The sequence below is a fragment of the Pongo abelii genome, chromosome 4, assembly GCF_028885655.2.
Source record: "Pongo abelii isolate AG06213 chromosome 4, NHGRI_mPonAbe1-v2.0_pri, whole genome shotgun sequence".
NCBI lineage: Eukaryota > Metazoa > Chordata > Mammalia > Primates > Hominidae > Pongo > Pongo abelii.
The window spans coordinates 83,074,135-83,092,557 of NC_071989.2; the positions used below are offsets into that span (position 1 = coordinate 83,074,135).

At 37.3% G+C, this 18,423-nt stretch overlaps 1 protein-coding gene across 18 annotated transcripts in view; it reads left to right on the forward strand.

The window, feature by feature from the left end:
* The window catches only part of POLK (DNA polymerase kappa), a 91,669-nt gene that overhangs the window by 45,112 nt on the left and 28,134 nt on the right, over window positions 1–18,423 (forward strand). For 14 of the 18 annotated variants that reach the window (XM_054555269.2, XM_063724021.1, XM_024246849.3 and 11 more), the window contains 2 exon segments: window positions 12,642–12,794; window positions 17,043–17,174. In XM_054555269.2, coding sequence (XP_054411244.2) covers window positions 12,642–12,794; window positions 17,043–17,174 — 285 coding nt within the window. 18 annotated transcript variants of the gene reach the window in all.

The window sequence follows — 18,423 nt, forward strand, 5'->3', positions numbered from 1 at the left end:
TCCAAGTCCATCTAGATTTTCTCTTATGTTATCTTCTAGGAATTTTATAGTTTTGCATTTTACAGTTAGGTCTGTGATTCATTTGAGTTCATTTTTGTAGAGGAAATAAGTTCATAGTTCATCTTCTTTTCTTTTTTTTTTTTAACATGAGGATATCCAATTGTTCCAGCACAATTTGTTAAAAAACTCTTTTCTTGCTAGGTGTGGCGGCTCATGCCTGTAAACCCAGCACTTTGGGAGGCCAAAGTGGGAAGATCGCTTGAGCCCAGGGGTTCAAGACCAGCCTAGGCAACATAGCAAGACCCTGCTTCTACAAAAAATAGAAAAAATTAACTGGGGGTGGTGGCACAGGCCCATGGTCCTGGCTATTTGGGAGGCTGAGGTGGGAAGATTGTTTGGGCCTGGGAGGTCGAGGTGGCAGTGAGCCGTGATTGCACTACTGCACTCCAGCCTGGGCAACAGAATGAGACTCTGTCTCAAGAAAAGAAAAAAAAGAAAGAAACTCTTCTCCATTTTATTGAGTCATTGCTCCTTTGTCAAAGACCAATTGTCTGTATTTATGTGAGTCTGTTTCTGGGCTCTGTATTCTCTTTCATTGATCTATTTGTCTATTCTTTTGCCCATACCACACTCTCTTAATTACTGTAACTTTATAGTAAGTCTTGAAGTCAAGTAGTTTCCGTCCTTCAGTTTTGTTCTTCTTCTACAATATTGTGTTGGCTAATTGGGTCTTTTGCCTCTCCATATAAATCTTAGAATCAGTTTGTTGACATCCACAAAATAGCTTGCTGGGATTTTGACTAGGATTGCATTGAGTATATAGATGAAGTTGGGAAGAACTGGCATGTGATAATAGAGTCTTCCTGTTCATGAACATGGAATATCTCTCCATTTAAAGATGCTCCTTGGCTTACAATGGAGTTACATTTGGATAAACCCATTATACAGTTGAAAAATTGTAAGTCAAACCATCATAAGTCCAGATATTCCCTGACTTAATGGTGGGGTTCTGTCCAGATAAACCCCTCATAAAGTTGAAAAATCTTAAGTTGAACCATCATAGGCCAGAGACCGTATTTAGTTCTTCTTTGCTTTCTTTCTTCAGACTTTGTAGTTTTCCTAATGTTGATCTTGTACATATTTTGTTACATTTGTTCCTAAGTATTTCATTTTTGGAGGTTTTAATGTAAATTGTAATGTGTTTTTTGTTTTGTTTTGTTTTTGAGACAGAGTCTCCCTCTGTCACCCAGGCTGCAGTGCAGTGGGATGACCTCAGCTCACTGCATCTTCCTCTTCCTGGGTTCAAGCAATTCTCCTGCCTCCACTTCCCGGTAGCTGGGATTACAGATGCTCACTGCCATGCCTGGCTAGTTTTGGTATTTTTAGTTGAGACAGGGTTTCACCGTGTTGGCCAGGCTGGTTTTGAACTCCTGAGCTCAAGTGATCCACCCGCCTCGGCCTCCCAAAGTGCTGGGATTACAGGTGTGAGCCAACATGTTGGGCCTGTAATGTGTTTTAATTTTTAAATTTTACTTGTTCATTCATGGCATATAGGAAAGTGATTTGACTTTTGTATATTAGCCTTATATCTTGTAACTGATTATTATCACTTACTAGTTCCAGGAACAGTATTCTTATAATTTTTGGTTTTTTTTTTTTTGGTCTTGGTATTGTACTTGGAAAATTATTCCTCATAACCATGCCTATGTCTTCTTTTAGTATTTTTATAGCTCTTGGCATACTCATATCTTTAGTCAATTTGGAATTTGTTTTGATGTAAAGTGTGAAGTATGTTTTTCTTAAATGGTGTTATGTTTTCCCTGCATAGTATTATTTTCCCTAAGTGGTGATTCACTTGTCCCAACTCCATTTATTGAATCATGAATCCTTTCTTCACTGAGTTGAAATGAAGCACTTCCAAATTAAAAAATTCTCAATTATTCTTTGATTTATTTCTGGACTCTCTCTTCTAATCATTTCAGTCTTTTCCTGTATCAGTACCATACAGTTTTAGTTATTGAACGGTAGGAATATAGTTTAATATTCTCGCTTGTAACTCTTCTTTAAAATTTTTTTTGTTTTTCTCATGCATGTTTCTTTCAAATAAACTTAGGCATCATTTTATCAAGGTTTTAAAAAAATCAGTTCTATCCACAATAATATTATTTTAAAATTGATATTAATCCTTAAGCAATGTACTTTCTGGACATTTTCATTTTATTGATCTATAACCTACAAATATATTTAACAGTTTTAATGATACAGTATATAAGTGATGCTAACAACTGTTAGCTATTCACACTATTTTTAAAGCTCATATCCTTAAATATACTAATAATCTGAAGGAATAGAAAGTATCTTCATTGTATAGCAGAATTTAAGATTTTGTTCCAGTTTTGGTTGACTATTTCATCAGAGGCTGTCTGACATCTTTTGCAACAGGAATGGCAGGAAACGTGTTTTATGTTGATTGTTAAATTGTTTCATTTGTTGAGCTTCCTCCAAAAGAAGCTGTATAAATGGGAGGAGATTGAGGAAGTTTAAGGAGTCAAGAAGGCCTGAGAGAACAGAGTTGTTTTCATAGGAAATGTGTTTCTATTTTAGAGTCTTAAAATTTCCAAGTACTAGATTTTATTATGTGTGATATGATAGTATGAACTATTGCTAGTCGAGCTGAGGTAAGCAACCTTTATAGGCATGAACCCCTAGGGTGTTCAGAACCTCCTTAAGTATACTCCACCCTTTCCCAATCTCAGTGGACTTCTTAAAGCACAATCATTTTTGTAACTGACAAATTGTTGTATAAGAACATGGGTTCATAAATCAAGTAGACTGATGTTTATGTTACATCGCATGACAGCTATACAGCAAATCAGTGCATTTTGACCATTTTGGCAATTTATTGATTTGGGTTTTTTTTTTTTTTTTTTTTTTGGAGACAGGGTCTCTGTCACCCAGGCTGGAGTGCAGTGGTGCCGTCATGGCTCACTGCAACCTCCAACTACGGGGCTTGTAGAGACAGGATCTCGCCATGTTGCCCAGGCCAATCTCAAACTCCTGGCCTCAAGCTACCCTTCCACTTAAGCCTCCCAAAGGGGTTACATGCATGAGCCACTGGGGCTGGCCAACAATTGATTTTATTAACTCAAATTTATTCAATAGTCTTGGGGAAATACTAATTTAAGAAAACAAAACCAGAAAAACACATTATTTCTGAAATAGTCTCCTCAGTGTATGGGAGATTTTTAAAGAAAATAAGACATAATATGGATAGAAAATATACCATTACAGTTTGATTTGAGTGTATTTCAACATTACAGACTTTAAAAAATCTATTGTAGGGAAGCATCATAGCATAATCAAAAACAGACTTCAGAGTAACCTGGTTTCAGTGTTTAGTGCTAACATTTACTAGGTCTATGACTTAGGGCAAATTACTTACTCTTACTGAGCTTTAGTTTCATCTCTAAAATGGGAACAATAATTATGATCTCAGAATTATGACCAGTAAATGAGTTAACATAGGAAGCACTTAGCATATTATATGACACATATACTCAACAAATGTAACTTCTACTTTATAATTATAGATAATTAAGCCCTTATTGTATCCCTAGATAGGTGCATTACATGGGTGTCTCTTTTAATTCTTTCAATAACCTATTGAGGTTGGTTTAGTACCACTTTACAAATAAGGGAAGTAAACAGGAAAGGGGTTAAATTGCTCCCTGTCCTGTAACTAATGAGTTGCAATGCTAGGACCTGAACCAAAGCTGTTATTCTATTTTTTGTTTCTTTAAAAAAATTTGTTTTATTATTATACTTTAAGTTCTGGGATACATGTGCAGAATGTGCAGGTTTGTTACATAGGTATACATGTGCCATGGTGGTCTGCTGCACCCATCAACCCATTATCTACATTAGGTATTTCTACTAATGCTATCCCTTCCCTTGACCCCCACCCCCCAACAGGCCCCAATGTGTGATATTCCCCTCCCTGTGCCCATATGTTCTCATTGTTCAACTCCCATTTATGAGTGAGAACATGCAGTGTTTGGTTTTCTGTTTCTGTGTTAGTTTGCTGAGAATGATGGTTTCCAGCTTCATCCGTGTCCCTGCGAAGGATATGAATTCATTTTTTATGGCTGCATAGTATTCCATGATGTATATGTGCCACATTTTCTTTATCCAGTCTATCATTGATGGGCATTTGGGTTGGTTCCAAGTCTTATATTGTGAATAGTGCTGCAATAAACATACATGTATATATGTCTTTATAGTAGAATGATTTATAATCTTTTGGGTATATAACCAGTAATGGGATTGCTGGGTCAAATGGTATTTCTGGTTCTAGATCCTTGAGGAATCACCACACTGTCTTCCACAACGGTTGAACTAATTTACACGCCCACCAACAGTGTAAAAGCATTCCTATTTCTCCACATCCTCTCCAGCATCTGTTGTTTCCTGACTCTTTAATGATCACCATTCTAACTGGTGTGAGATGGTATCTCATTGTGGTTTTGATTTGCATTTCTCTAATGACCATTGATGATGTGTTTTTTTGTTTGTTGGCTGCATAAAGGTCTTCTTTTGAAAAGTGTCTCTTCATATCCTTTGCCTGATGGGGTTGTTTGGTTTTTTCTTGTAGATTTGTGTAAGTTCCTTGTAGATTCTGGACATTAGCTGTTTGTCAGATGGATAGATTGCAAAAATTCTCTCCCATTCAGTAGGTTGCCTGTTCACTCTGCTGATAGTTTATTCTGCTGTGTAGAAGCTCTTTAGTTTAATTAGATCCCATTTGTCAATTTTGGCTTTTGTTGCAATTGCTTTCAGTGTTTTAGTCATGAAGTCTTTGCCCATGCCGATGTCCTGAATGGTATTGCCTAGGTTTTCCTCTAGGGTTTTTATGGTTTTAGGTCTTATATTAAAGTCTTTAATCCATCTTGAGTTAATTGTTGTATAAGGTGTAAGGAAGGGGTCCAGTTTCAGTTTTCTGCATATGGCTAGCCAGTTTTCCCAACACCATTTATTAAATAGGGAATCCTTTCCCCATTGCTTGTTTTTGTCAGGTTTGTCAAAGATCAGATGGTTGTAGATATGTGGTGTTATTTCTGAAGCCTCTGTTCTGTTCCATTGGTCTATATATCTGTTTTGTTACCAGTACCATGCTGTTTTGGTTACTATAGCCTTGTGGTATAGTTTGAAGCCAGGTAGCATGATGCCTCCAGCTTTGTTCTTTTTGCTTAGGATTGTCTTGGCTATACAAGCTCTTTTTTTGGTTCTATATGAAATTTAAAGTAGTTTTTTCTAATTCTGTAAAGAAAGTCAGTGGTACCTTGATGGGAATAGCATTGAATCTATAAATTACTTTGGGCAGTATGGCCATTTTTACCATATTGATTCTTCCTATCCATGAGCATGGAATGTTTTTCCATTTGTTTGTGTCCCCTTTTATTTGCGTGAGCAGTGGTTTGTAGCTCTCCTTGAAGAGGTCCTTCACATCCCTTGTAATTTGTATTCCTAGGTATTTTATTTATTCCCTTTGTAGCAATTGTGAGTGAGAGTTCACTCATGATTTGGCTCTCTGTTTGTCTATTGGTGTATAGGAAAGTTTGTGATTTTTGCATATTGATTTGGTGTCCTGAGACATTGATGAAGTTGCTTATCAGCTTAAGGAGTTTTTGAGCTGAGACAATGGGGTTTTCTAAATATACAATCATGTCATCTGCAAACAGAGATAATTTGACTCCCTCTCTTCCTAATTGAATACCCTTTATTTCTGTCTCTTGCCTGATTGCCCTGACCAGAACTTCTAATACTATGTTGAATAGGAGTGGTGAGAGAGGACATCCTTGTCTAGTGCTGGTTTTCAAAGGGAATGCTTCCAGCTTTTGTCCATTCAGTATGATATTGGGTGTGGGTTTGTCGTAAATAGCTCTTATTATTTTGAGATACGTTCCATCGATACCTAGTTTATTGAGAGTTTTTAGCATGAAGGGGTGTTGAATTTTATCCAAGGCCTTTTCTCCATCTATTGAGATAATCATGTAGTTTTTGTCGTTGGTTCTGTTTATGTGATGGATTACGTTTATTGAATTGCATATGTTGAACCAGCCTTGCATCCCAGGGATGAAGCCGACTTGATCGTGGTGGATAAGTTTTTTAATGTACTGCTGGATTCAGTTTGCCAGTATTTTATTGAGGATTTTTACATTGATGTTCATCAGGGATATTGGCCTGAAATTTTTTTGTTGTTGTTGTGTCTCTCTCAGGTTTTGGTATCAGGATGATGCTGGCCTCATAAAATGAGTTAGCAGGGAGTCCCTCTTTTTCTGTTGTTTGGAATAGTTTTAGAAGGAATGGTACCAGCTCCTCTTTGTACCTCTGGTAGAACTCAGCTGTGAATTTTTGTGTTTTTAGTAGAGATGGGGTTTCTCCTTGCTGGTCAGGCTGGTCTTGAACTCCCGACCGCAGGTGATCTGCTCACTTCAGCCTCCCAAAGTGCTGGGATTACAGACATGAGCCACCGTGTCTGGCTGTGAATCTGTCTGGTCCTGGCCTTTTTTTTGGTTGGTAGTCTGGCTAGCAGTCTGCCTATTTTGTTAATCTTTTCAAAAAAACCAGCTCCTGAACTCATTGATTTTTTTAAGGGATTTTCCTGTCTCTATCTCCTGCAGTTCTGCTCTGATATCAGTTATTTCTTGTCTTCTGCTAGCTTTTGAATTTGTTTGCTCTTGCTTTTCTAATTATTTTAATTGTGATGTTAGGGTGTTGATTTTAGATCGTTCCTGCTTTCTCCTATGGGCATTTAGTGCTATAAATTTACCTCTAAACACTGCTTTAGCTGTGTCCCAGATATTCTGGTACATTGTGTCTTTGTTCTCATTGATTTCAAAGAACTTACTTATTTCTGCCTTAATTTCATATTTATCCAGGAGTCATTCAGGAGCAGGTTGTTCAGTTTCCATGTAGTTGTGCAATTTTGAGTGAGTTTCTTAATCCTGAGTTCTAATTTGATTGCATTGTGGTCTGAGAGACTGTTTGTTATGATTTCTGTTCTTTTGCATTTGCTGAGGAGTGTTTTACTTCCAATTATGTGGTCAATTTTAGAATAATTGTGATGTGGTGCTGAGAAGAATGTATATCCTGTTGATTTGGGGTGGAAAGTTCTGTAGATGTCTATTAGGTCTGCTTGGTCCAGAGCTGAGTTCAAGTCCTGAATATCCATGTTAATTTTCTGTCTTGTTGATCTGTCTAATAGTGACAGTGGGGTGTTAAAGTCTCCCACTGTTATTGTGTGGGAGTCTAAGTCTCTTTGTAGGTCTCTAAGAACTTGCTTTATGAATCTGGGTGCTACTGTATTGGGTGCATATATGTTTAGGATAGTTAGCTCTTCTTGTTGCATTGATCCCTTTACCATTATGTAATGCCCTTCTTTGTCTCTTTTCATCTTTGTTGGTTTAAAATCTGTTTTATCAGAGACTGGGATTGCAACCCCTCTTTTGTTTTTTTTTTCTTTCTTTCCTTCTTTCTTTCTTTCTTTTCTTTTCTTTCTTTCCTTTCTTTTTTGCTTGGTAAATCTTCCTCCATCTCTTTATTTTGAGCCTATATGTGTCTTTGCATGTGGGATGGGTCTCCTGAATAGAGCACACTGATGGGTCTTGACTCTTTATCCAATTTGCCAGTCTGTGTCTTTTAATTGGGGCATTTATTTTGATCCTGTCATAATGATGCTAGCTGGTTATTTTGCCCATTAGTTGATACGGGTTCTTCAAGTGTCAGTGGTCTTTACATTTTGGTATGCTTTTGCAGTGCCTGGTACTGGTTTTTCCTTTCCATATTCAGTGCTTCCTTCAGGAGCTCTTGTAAGGCAGGTCTGGTGGTGACAGAATTCCTCGGCATTTGCTTGTCTGTAAAGGATTTTATTTCTCCTTCACTTATGAAGCTTAGTTTAGCTGGATATGAAATTCTGGCTTGAAAATTCTTTAAGAATGTTGAATCTTGGCCCCCACTCTGTTCTGGCTTGTAGGGTTTCTGCAGAGAGATCTGCTGTTATTCTGATGGACTTCCCTTTGTAACCTGACCTTTCTTTCTGGCTGCCCTTTACATTTTTTCCTTCATTTCAACCTTGGTGAATCTGATGATTGCGGTTGCTCTTCTTGAGGAGTATCTTGTGGTTCTCTTTGTATTTCCTGAATTTGAATGTTGGCATTTCTTGCTAGGTTGGGGAAGTTCTCCTGGATAATATCCTGAAGAGTGTTTTCCAACTTGGTTCCATTCTTCTTGTCAGTTTTAGTTTCACCAATCAAACGTAGGTTTGGTCTTTTCACATACTCCCATATTTCTCGGAGGCTTTGTTCATTCCTTTTATTCTTTTTTCTCTAACTTTGTCTTCATGTTTTATTTCATTAAGTTGATCTTCAGTCTCTGATATCTTTTCTTCCGCTTGATCAATTCAGCTATTGATACTTGTGTATGCTTCACGAAGTTCTTGTGCTGTGTTTTTCAGCTCCATCAGGTCGTTTATGTTCTTCTCTAAACTGGTTATTCTAGTTAGCAGTTCCTGTAACCTTTTATCAAGGTTCTTAGCTTCCTTGCATTGGGTTAGAATATGCTCCTTTAGCTCGGAGACTTTGTTATTACCCACCTTCTGAAGCCTACTTCTGTCAGTTTGTCAAACTCATTCTCCATCCAGTTTTGTTCCCTAGCTGGCATGAAGTTGTGATCCTTTGGAGGAAAAGAGGTGTTCTGTTATTTGGAATTTTCAGCCTTTTTGCACTGTTTTTTCCTCATCTTTGTGGATTTATCTACCTTTAGTCTTTGATGTTGGTAACCTTTGAATGGGGTTTTTGCGTGGTTATCCTCTTTGTTGATGTTGATGCTGTTGCTTTCTGTTTGTTATTTTTCCTTCTAGCAGGACCCTCTTCTGAAGTTCTGCTGGAGTTTGTTGGAGGTCTACTCCAGACCCTGTTTGCCTGGGTATCACCAGTGGAGGCTGCAGAACAGCAAAGATTGCTGCCTTTTCCTTCCTCTGGAAGCTTCATCCCAGAGGGGCACCACCAGATGCCAGCTGGAGCTCTCTTGTATGAGGTGTCTGTCATCCCCTGCCATCAGGAGGCATTGGGGTCAGGCACCCACTTGAGGAGGCAGTCTGTTCCTTAGCAGAGCTTGAGCGCTGTGCTGGGCGATCTGCTGCTCTCTTCAGAGCCAGCAGGCAGGAATGTTTAAGTCTGCAGAAGCTGCACCCACAACTGCCCCTTTCCCCAGGTGCTCTGTCCCAGGGAGATGGCAGTTTTATCAATAAGCCCCTGACTGGGGTTGCGGCCTTTCTTTCAGAGATGCCCTGCCCAGAGAGGAGGAATCTAGGAAGGCAGTCTGGCTACAGTGGCCTTGCCAAGCTGTGGTGGGTTCCACCCAGTTCCAACTTCCCGCTGGGTTTGTTTACACTGTGAGGGGAAAACCGCCTACTCAGGCCTCAGTAATGGATGACGCACCGCCCTTCACCAAGCTGGAGCATCCCAGGTCAACTTCAGACTGCTCTGCCGGCAGCGAGAATTTCAAGCCGGTGGATCTTAGCTTGCTGGGCTCCGTGGGCGTGGGATCTGCTGAGCCAGACCACTCAGCTCCCTGGCTTTAGGCCCCTTTCCCGGGGAATGAATGGTTCTGTCTCTCTGGCGTTCAGGCACCACTGGGGTATGAAAAAAAACTCCTGCAGCTAGCTCAGTGTCTGCCCAAATGGCTGCCCAGTTTTGTGCTTGAAACCCAAGGCCCTGGTTGTGTAGGCACCCAGTGAAATCTCCTGGTCTCCAGGTTGTGAAGACAGTGGGAAAAGCGTAATATCTAGGCTGGATAGTACCGTCCCTCACCAACAGCACAGTCCCTCATGGCTTCCCTTGGCTAGGGGAGGGAGTTCCCAGACCCCTTGTGCTTCCCAGGTGAGGTGACACCCCACCCTGCTTCTCCTAGCCTTTCGTGGCCTGCACCCACTTTCTAATCAGTCCCAGTGAGGTGAGCCGGGTACCTCAGCTGGAGATGCAGAAATCACCTGCCTTCTGCCTTGGTCTCACTGGGAGCTGCAGACAGGAGCTGTTCCTATTTGGCCATCTTGCCCAGGAATCCCCAAAGCCGTTATTCTTAACCAGTGTGACACACACCAGTTTTGAGCAGTAGCAAAAGGAATGATGTGCATGTTGGAGACTCAGATCAGAACTTGAAAGTCATTGGAAAATGGAAGAAAGGACAATATGAATGGGGATTTCAGTTGAAGAAACTTTTAAAAGCAGTAGTGGCATGCATCTGGTTGATGTAGAAAGAAAAGAGTTCAGACGGGTGACTAATGAGAGATAGTAAAGGAAAGTGGAATGTATGAGTCATGCAGTGGAGAGGTTTCCTTTTGGCAACTACACTTGCTTTAAGCACAAAAAAAGAATAGCTTGCTGAAGACATTATTATAGCATTAATATATGAGTCTGAGGAAAATTTTTTCCCATTTGACTTGCTTTCTATTTATTATCTTTTTCTTTTCTAGATGATTCCATGTCCAAGTATTTCAGATGCCACTTTCTTATTCTCATTTGACTGTAATTTCTTAGGTATATTTTCTGGATTAAAATAGAGTAGTTTTTAGTTTACGTTTGTTTTTGTTAATCTCCATAATTTGTTTATATGTGGTCATGGTGCTATTCTCTGATTCAGAATTGAGGTACTAAAAGAAGTAGGTTTTAATTAGCATGTTAAATTTTGGTAATATTGAAAGGTTCCATTTATTAGATATGGGATTTTACTGTAAGAAGTTAGCCTTCTTCAAGATTTTTCTACTAGTACTCCTTTCACTTTTTACACCAACTTTAATATACTGCTATAAATTCATTATTTTTCTCCTTCTAGTCTCCCCTCCCCATCTCTCTTGTGAGAAAATAATTTGAAATCAGATAAGGTCTTTCTCCTGAAGGAACTGACAATTTAGTATCTAATACAGTAAGTGCCATGCAAGAGCAGGAAAACAAGGAACATTAAATTCTGTGGCACCGAGGACAGACATTCCATTAAGATACGAAGAGATATTTCAGCTGATTCTTGAAGGCTTGTGACAGAGCTTGGAAAGGCACTCTAGACAGAGGAACAGCCTGAGGAAGGCATAGAGCAACCCAGGTCATTCAGTGAGCTGTAGCCTAAACAAGGGGAAGCCTCCTACAGATTTCACTGTACCTCCTGGAGACAAACATGAGTCAGGGTGATTGCTTCTAAAAGAGGAGTTATAGTTTTAACCTGCGACTAGTGGGCAGCTAGTGTCATAATAAGACTAAGAAGGAAGGACATAAAAAAAATTCTGCAGAGTGGAGGCAAAGCTGGAGTCCAACATGAGGGAAAAAGCCACATATACACCTGTAGCTCTCCACCTTTGAGAAAACTTGCTAGAGGGAACTCCACGTTCCATAGATGACCCCACTTGCTCATTGCTGGCTGTTTTTCTCTCAGTTTTTAATGTTTTATTATGCAGCTATCCATTGATCCTTTTAGTAATAGATGCATTTATTGAACTTGTGCCATGTACCAGGTACTGTTCTATGTTCTGTGTGTTTTCCAGCTTATTTAATAGCTTTCTTATGATTTTTACTTTAATGGTCTTGGTAACTTCTCTATGTTGCATAGATCACAACTATTACACAGCCACCTCCAGCTGCAGGGTAAGCTGTGAAAGTGAGTATTTAGCCTTTCTTGCCTTGATAGTGGAGGCCGGCCACAAAAATGGAAGTTAGAAATGAGTATGTCTGCTACATAATCACTTTTCTTACTTGCTTCCTTTGTTTATTTCTACCCCCTTTCTATTCTTTCTTGTTGTAAATCTAACTCTTTTTCTCTGAAGAAACTAAAATTCTTTAAAGATTAAGAATCTTCACTATTGTATTTGACATATATATTAAAGTTCATGAAGAATAAATTACAGCTTGGGTTTTAAATTTTACTTGTATAGATTAACATCAAATTTTAACATTATAAAAGCAGTTCTACAGAGGGAACATTTACATTATGCTTCAGTATCTTCAGTTGTACCTTACTGTTCAGCATAAACATCATATGCCAAAGAGGTATTATCTTTTGTTGTATATTTCCTTTGTTGCTTTTTTAAGACATTATTATTATGAATCAAATGTCAGTTGTTTATTTTACTTACATTGAAGCTTTTAGTTATAGTGAGTTGGACTCCAAATTTATAAAGCAGTAGAATCATTTGATAAAAGCAGTTGGATTAGATCATTCATTCGTTAAATATTAAGTTCCTGTTATGTGCCTGAGGGTATGGAGAGATGAAAGAGTTGGTAGGGAATTATATTTGAGGATAGGCTGTCTCTATGAAAATAAAAGCAATTACTAATTTTAATTTAAAAAACAATAAAATATACATAGATAAACACTTATAAACAATAATAAAATATAAACCCATAAACACCCGTGAACAACAAAATACACACCCATAAGTAAGTGGATGGGTGGATGGATGAATGGATGGATGGATGGATGAATGGGTGTGTGGACAGAGACTGATAGACACTTAATAAATTAAGATTAATGTTGTGGTTAATGGTGTTTCAATATTATGTTGTCTAAAAGTATGTTAACTTTTTTAAAAAATTAAGGTTGACAGATTTGCAATGGAATTAGAACAGAGCCGAAATTTGAGCAATACCATAGTGCACATTGACATGGATGCTTTCTATGCAGCTGTAGAAATGAGGGACAATCCAGAATTGAAAGATAAACCCATTGCTGTAGGATCAATGAGTATGCTGGTAAGTAAAGATCAAAGACATAAAGGAAATTTTATAACATATTCAAGTAAGCTTTACTGTTTCATGAAGGGGGAATTCTTTATTGAGGTCTACCAGTTTGCTGAGTATTTTTCTGGGTACCTTATATATGACTCAATTACTGAATCCTTTCAACATACTTTAAGGCAGGGGACCCCAACCCCCAGTTCACAGATTGATATTGGTCCATGGTCTGTCAGGAACTGGGCCTCACAACACGAGGTGAGCGTCAGGCAAGCAAACGAAGCTTCGTCTGTATTTACAACCACTTCCCATCACTTGCAGTATGCCCGAGCTCTGTCAGATGAGTTGTGGCATTAGATTCTCATAGGAGCGCAAACTCTATTGTGAACTGCACATGCGAGGGATCCAAGTTACATACTCATTATGAGAATCAAATGCCTGATGATCTGTCACTGTCTCCCATCACCCCCAGATGGGATTGTCTAATTGCAGGAAAACAAGCTTAGGGCTCCCATTGATTCTACATTATGGTGAGTTGTGTAATTATTTCATTATATATTACAATGTAATTATAATAGGAATAAAGTGCACAATAAATGTAACGTGCTTGAATCATCTCAAAACTATCACCCCACCAGTCCGTGGAAAAATTGTCTTCCACAAAACCAGTCTCTGGTGCCAAAAAGGTTAGGAGCTGCTGCTTTAATGTACTAGTTTTTATTTCCATTTGGCAAAAAAGAAAACTCAGAGAGATGTTTAATAACTTGCCCAAAGTTACAAACCTAATAATTTCCATGGCAAATTAAATTTTTCCATAAGTAACCCTTCTAGTTAAAGAGAGTTGAAGAAGAAAGAAAAGGAAATGTTATTCTAAAGTATTAATAGAGATTTTCAAACTGGTCTGCAGGCCAAATCCAGCTTTTTATTGGAACAAAGTCACACCCATTTATTTATTACTATTGTTGCACTAAAAGAGCAGAGTTCAATAATTCAGTGATCTGCAAAGCCTAAAATGATTGCTATCTGGACTTTCACAGAAAAGAAAAGGTTTGCCAACCCTAGTTCTGGAATAACATACTTCGTTAATAGAGTACATTTAGAATGCAGTTAAATTGTTTTTCCCATGACTTAGAACTTTTGCTTTTCTGATTACTGAGTTGCTCTTCCTTTTTACCACTCTAACCTTAGAAGAACCAGGATAGCTATGTGTGGCTGAAAGTGTGTTGGAAATTAAAAGTAGCAACTAAAATAGATGAGATAATATTTTAAAAGTATTAGATAAACAAGAAGAGTTCTTCCCTGTTCCTAACTCCTTCCCATGCCTTAGCTACAAAACTAATTCTTACTGAGTGATTATTTTATTATAAAACTATAATCTGTTTGTTTTTTTATCTCTGCCTCTGTGAGTATGCAGGCAACTGATAACTCTGATTCCAAAACACTGTTTTTTGAAAGAAAACTCCCCTTTCCTACAAATCATCAATAAATATTTCAAAAAATATATTTAATTTTATTAAGATATAACACCATAAATTTATGTATGTTTGTGTATGTGTATACATACAAACTTGCTGTAGCCATGTTAAAGCTAAACCAACTGCTTTTGAAATCTACAAAATATTTTCTTTCCTACAATTTCTGTCCTCCTAAAAATCAGTTATTGTTTCTAAATTCAAAATTAGTATTTGTTATATTTAAACAAAGATTACCCCTTTTGTATGTTGAACAAATAGTTTTCCCTTCTACTAAGCATAACTTTTTGTCCTATTAAACATATGAAAGTATATCTACAAATTAATGGGAGTGATTGTTTGATTATTCCTACTGATAGAATTCTTTTTTGGTGAATTTGATGGATTTTTGAAATGTTCTGACCTGGCACTGAGAGTTGCAACTGAGATCCTACAGCAGTTACCTATTGCTGCATAACAGCCTCCCCCAGTATTTAGTGGACAGCCAAAATTTATTTGCTCATGATTCTGTAATTTGAGCAGAGTGCGGTGGCGATGCTCAACCCTGCTCTACCTGGAGTTGGCTAGGGCAATTTAACTGAGGCTAAAAAATCCAAGATGGCTTCATTCACAGGTCTGGCACTTCCACTGAGGAGATTGGAATGGATTCCAGCTTCAGAACTTTCTCCTCTCCATTGTTGCTTCAACATTTAGTAATCTACCCCAAAATATTTACAATGGTTGCTGGATTACAAAAAGCAAAAGCCTAGGTTTCAGAACTCAGTGTCACTTCCCTCACATTATTTTCATCAAGGCAAGTCACGTGGCATGAGGAACTAGAACCCACTTTTGATAAGAGTAACTTGTAAAGTATTGTGGCTGTGATCTACAATATACCACAAATCTAAAAGTTAGAGAAATTCTTATTTAAAAGTTTCTTTGTCCTCTACTATAGATCTAGCTTTTATGTCAATTATATTAAACTTATTTACTAATGCATTGGTTTTGTTTCCAGTGCTATCCACATTTTCTGTTCCAGAACACTGACCAAGGATTAGTATAGTTCTGAGTACTATCAAGATGTTTTAAGTGCCATTTGAAAATCATTAGAGGAAAATTCATATTATTCTGAAATAATCCCTTCATTTGATTCTGTTTTGCATTTCTTTGAAATTTCACTTGAGATTCTAAATAAGGATTTAATTTGTGATAAAATTTGTTTTATAAATAGTACTGTGATCTACCACGTTCACATACACTTTCATCAGATATCATCACCAACAGGATTTAATAAGCAATAGTCTCCTTGTTACTCTCACACTTTTGTAGTTCCATCTCCTAGTCAAAATGTTTTCAGCAAAAAAGATAATTAAGCCTTAAAAAAAAAACCTTAATTTCTAAACTTATTTTAAGTGTTAATCACTTCATTTTAGAGACTTAATTTGGCTGACCACATAGTAGACCTTTTATTTTTGTTCTAGATGAAAAGTTTCCAAAATCCCAAATAGAGCAAATCCCAAAAGTTTACTATTATACTATACTATTACTTTCTATAATGTAACATCTATACTATTTGTACTATATTATTATTTTATGACTATTCTATACAACTTACCATATTATTACTTTCATGTAACATAACTCACTATCATCCAAACTTTGATATTCATTCTATAACAAGTATGCCTTAAAACCAATGAAGTTTAGTTGGTAGAAATACAAGAAAATCTTTTTATTAGCACAGTCTTGCTTATACTTGGTATCACATTATAAATGTAGGGATAGTAATGGGAGAGGGTCATGGTATCAAAATACCGTGACAGAATAAGTCAAAACTTGGATTAAAACAGTGGACTATAATCAGAGAAATGCAAATCAAAACCACAATGAGATACCATCTCATACCAGTTAGAATGGCGATCATTAAAAAGTCAGGAAACAACAGGTGCTGGAGAGGATGTGGAGGAATAGGAACACTTTTACCCTGTTGGTAGGACTGTAAACTAGTTCAACCATTGTGGAAGTCAGTGTGGCGATTCCTCAGGGATCTAGAACTAGAAATACCATTTGACCCAGCCATCCCATTACTGGGTATATACCCAAAGGATTATAAATCATGCTGCTGTAAAGACACATGCACACATATGTTTATTGTGGCACTATTCACAATAGCAAAGATTTGGAACCAACCCAAATGTCCAACAATGATAGACTGGATTAAGAAAATGTGGTGCATATACACCATGGAATACTATGCAGCCATAAAAAATGATGAGTTCATGTCCTTTGTAGGGACATGAATGAAGCTGGAAACCATCATTCTCAGCAAACTATCACAAGGACAAAAAACCAAATACTGCATGTTCTCACTCATAGGTAGGAACTGAACAGTGAGAACACATGGACACAGGAAGGGGAACATCACACACCGGGGGCTGCCGTGGGGTGGGGGGAGGGGGGAGGGATAGCATTAAGAGATATACCTAATATTAAATGACGAATTAATGGGTGCAGCACACCAGCATGGCACATGTATACATATGTAACTAACCTGCACATTGTGCACATGTACCTTAAAACTTTAAGTATAATTTAAAAAAAAAAAGATATGATAGAATGATGACCTTGAGTCATTAATAAAAAACATTGCTTAATACATTCTATTTTTGGAAAAAAACAAAAACAAAACAGTGGCCTATAAATGAAATGTCCTTGAATTGAAAATGCACATATTAATGTGTTTCTTATGAATGCATTGATCAATATGTCCATTTAGGTTTGTATATTTTTTTCCATGTGGTCAATTTTCTTTCAGTCTACTTCAAATTACCATGCAAGGAGATTTGGTGTTCGTGCAGCCATGCCAGGATTTATTGCTAAGAGACTGTGCCCACAACTTATAATAATGCCCCCAAACTTTGACAAATACCGAGCTGTGAGTAAAGAGGTAAGTTAATGTCTCACCCCTACTTTAGGCTTTCACTGAGTTCCTGTCACCTACAGAGTCTCAAGTCCAAATGCCTTAGCAGGTAGGATTTGGTCTTAGATTATCCTTTCAGTTGAGCCTCCTATCACTTCTTCAGCTTGTATATTGAATACTGAGTTGCATGTAGCATCCGGAATACATCATTCTTTTTCCCAATTCTTTGCCTTTCCATGCAGTTTTCATTTGCTTAGAAAACTCTTCCCATTTCCTCAAACTTTGAACTGCCTTAATGATAATATAAAATTAAATTTAGCTATTTTTTCTTAATGTACAATATACATTTTTTCTAGAACCACATTTTATTTATAACTTACAGAATCTACTCATTAATTTCAACCTATTGTCTGAATAATTATTTATTAATGTTGTTAAACAGTGACAAAATTCATGTATTTTGATTAGCCTACTTTACTTGCCCCATAATCATTTGCTGTCTAAGAGACTGATAATTGAAAAGGGAGTAATCCATTGCTTTGAAAAGGATCTTTGAAGTAGATTTGATTATTTACTAAAATTGCCAAACTGTCATTTGTGAAAACTGCCATTTTTTCTGTTTTTTATGACAACTTGTCTATCATGCAGTGCTGGAATTTAATTTTTGAATTAAAATTTTAGACTGCTACATCAAATATTTTTAGACTGCTATAGTAAAATGTGTTTAAGACTGCTGCCTGAATGGAAACACTTAAAAAACTGTGACCTAATACTTATTACTCTTTAGTTATACCAGGGGTCTTTAAATTCACCCGTCTTATTTGTATTCCACCTCATTTTCCCTAGAAGTGACACTATTCCAAGTTTAAACACAGGTTTTTTTGTTTTTTTTTTTTCTGTCCAAGGCAGTCTGTGACAGCAAGTGCTTTGTGCATACCTCTGAAAAGGTGGTGGAGGAGAGGGGAGCACACTTACATTTGGTTACTGCTTATCTCTTTCATTGTATTCCTAATTAAAAAGAGATAAAATACTAATCATAAATATAGCCTTTTAAGAAGTTTTAAAAATCCTACAAAAGTTTAGTAAGAAAAGGTATTTTTTAAAGTCGTACTTTAACTCAGCAAAACTTGTGGCAGTATGCCAGTGAAAACCAAAGCGTTTTTAGTTATTTTAGTCTGGTTATTTATGTAAGCCAGAGAACTCTGCAAATTTGAGCCGGATCTAGCTAGTTTATTTGCAGATAACAAATGAGTTCTTATGTGTAAATGAACTGTAG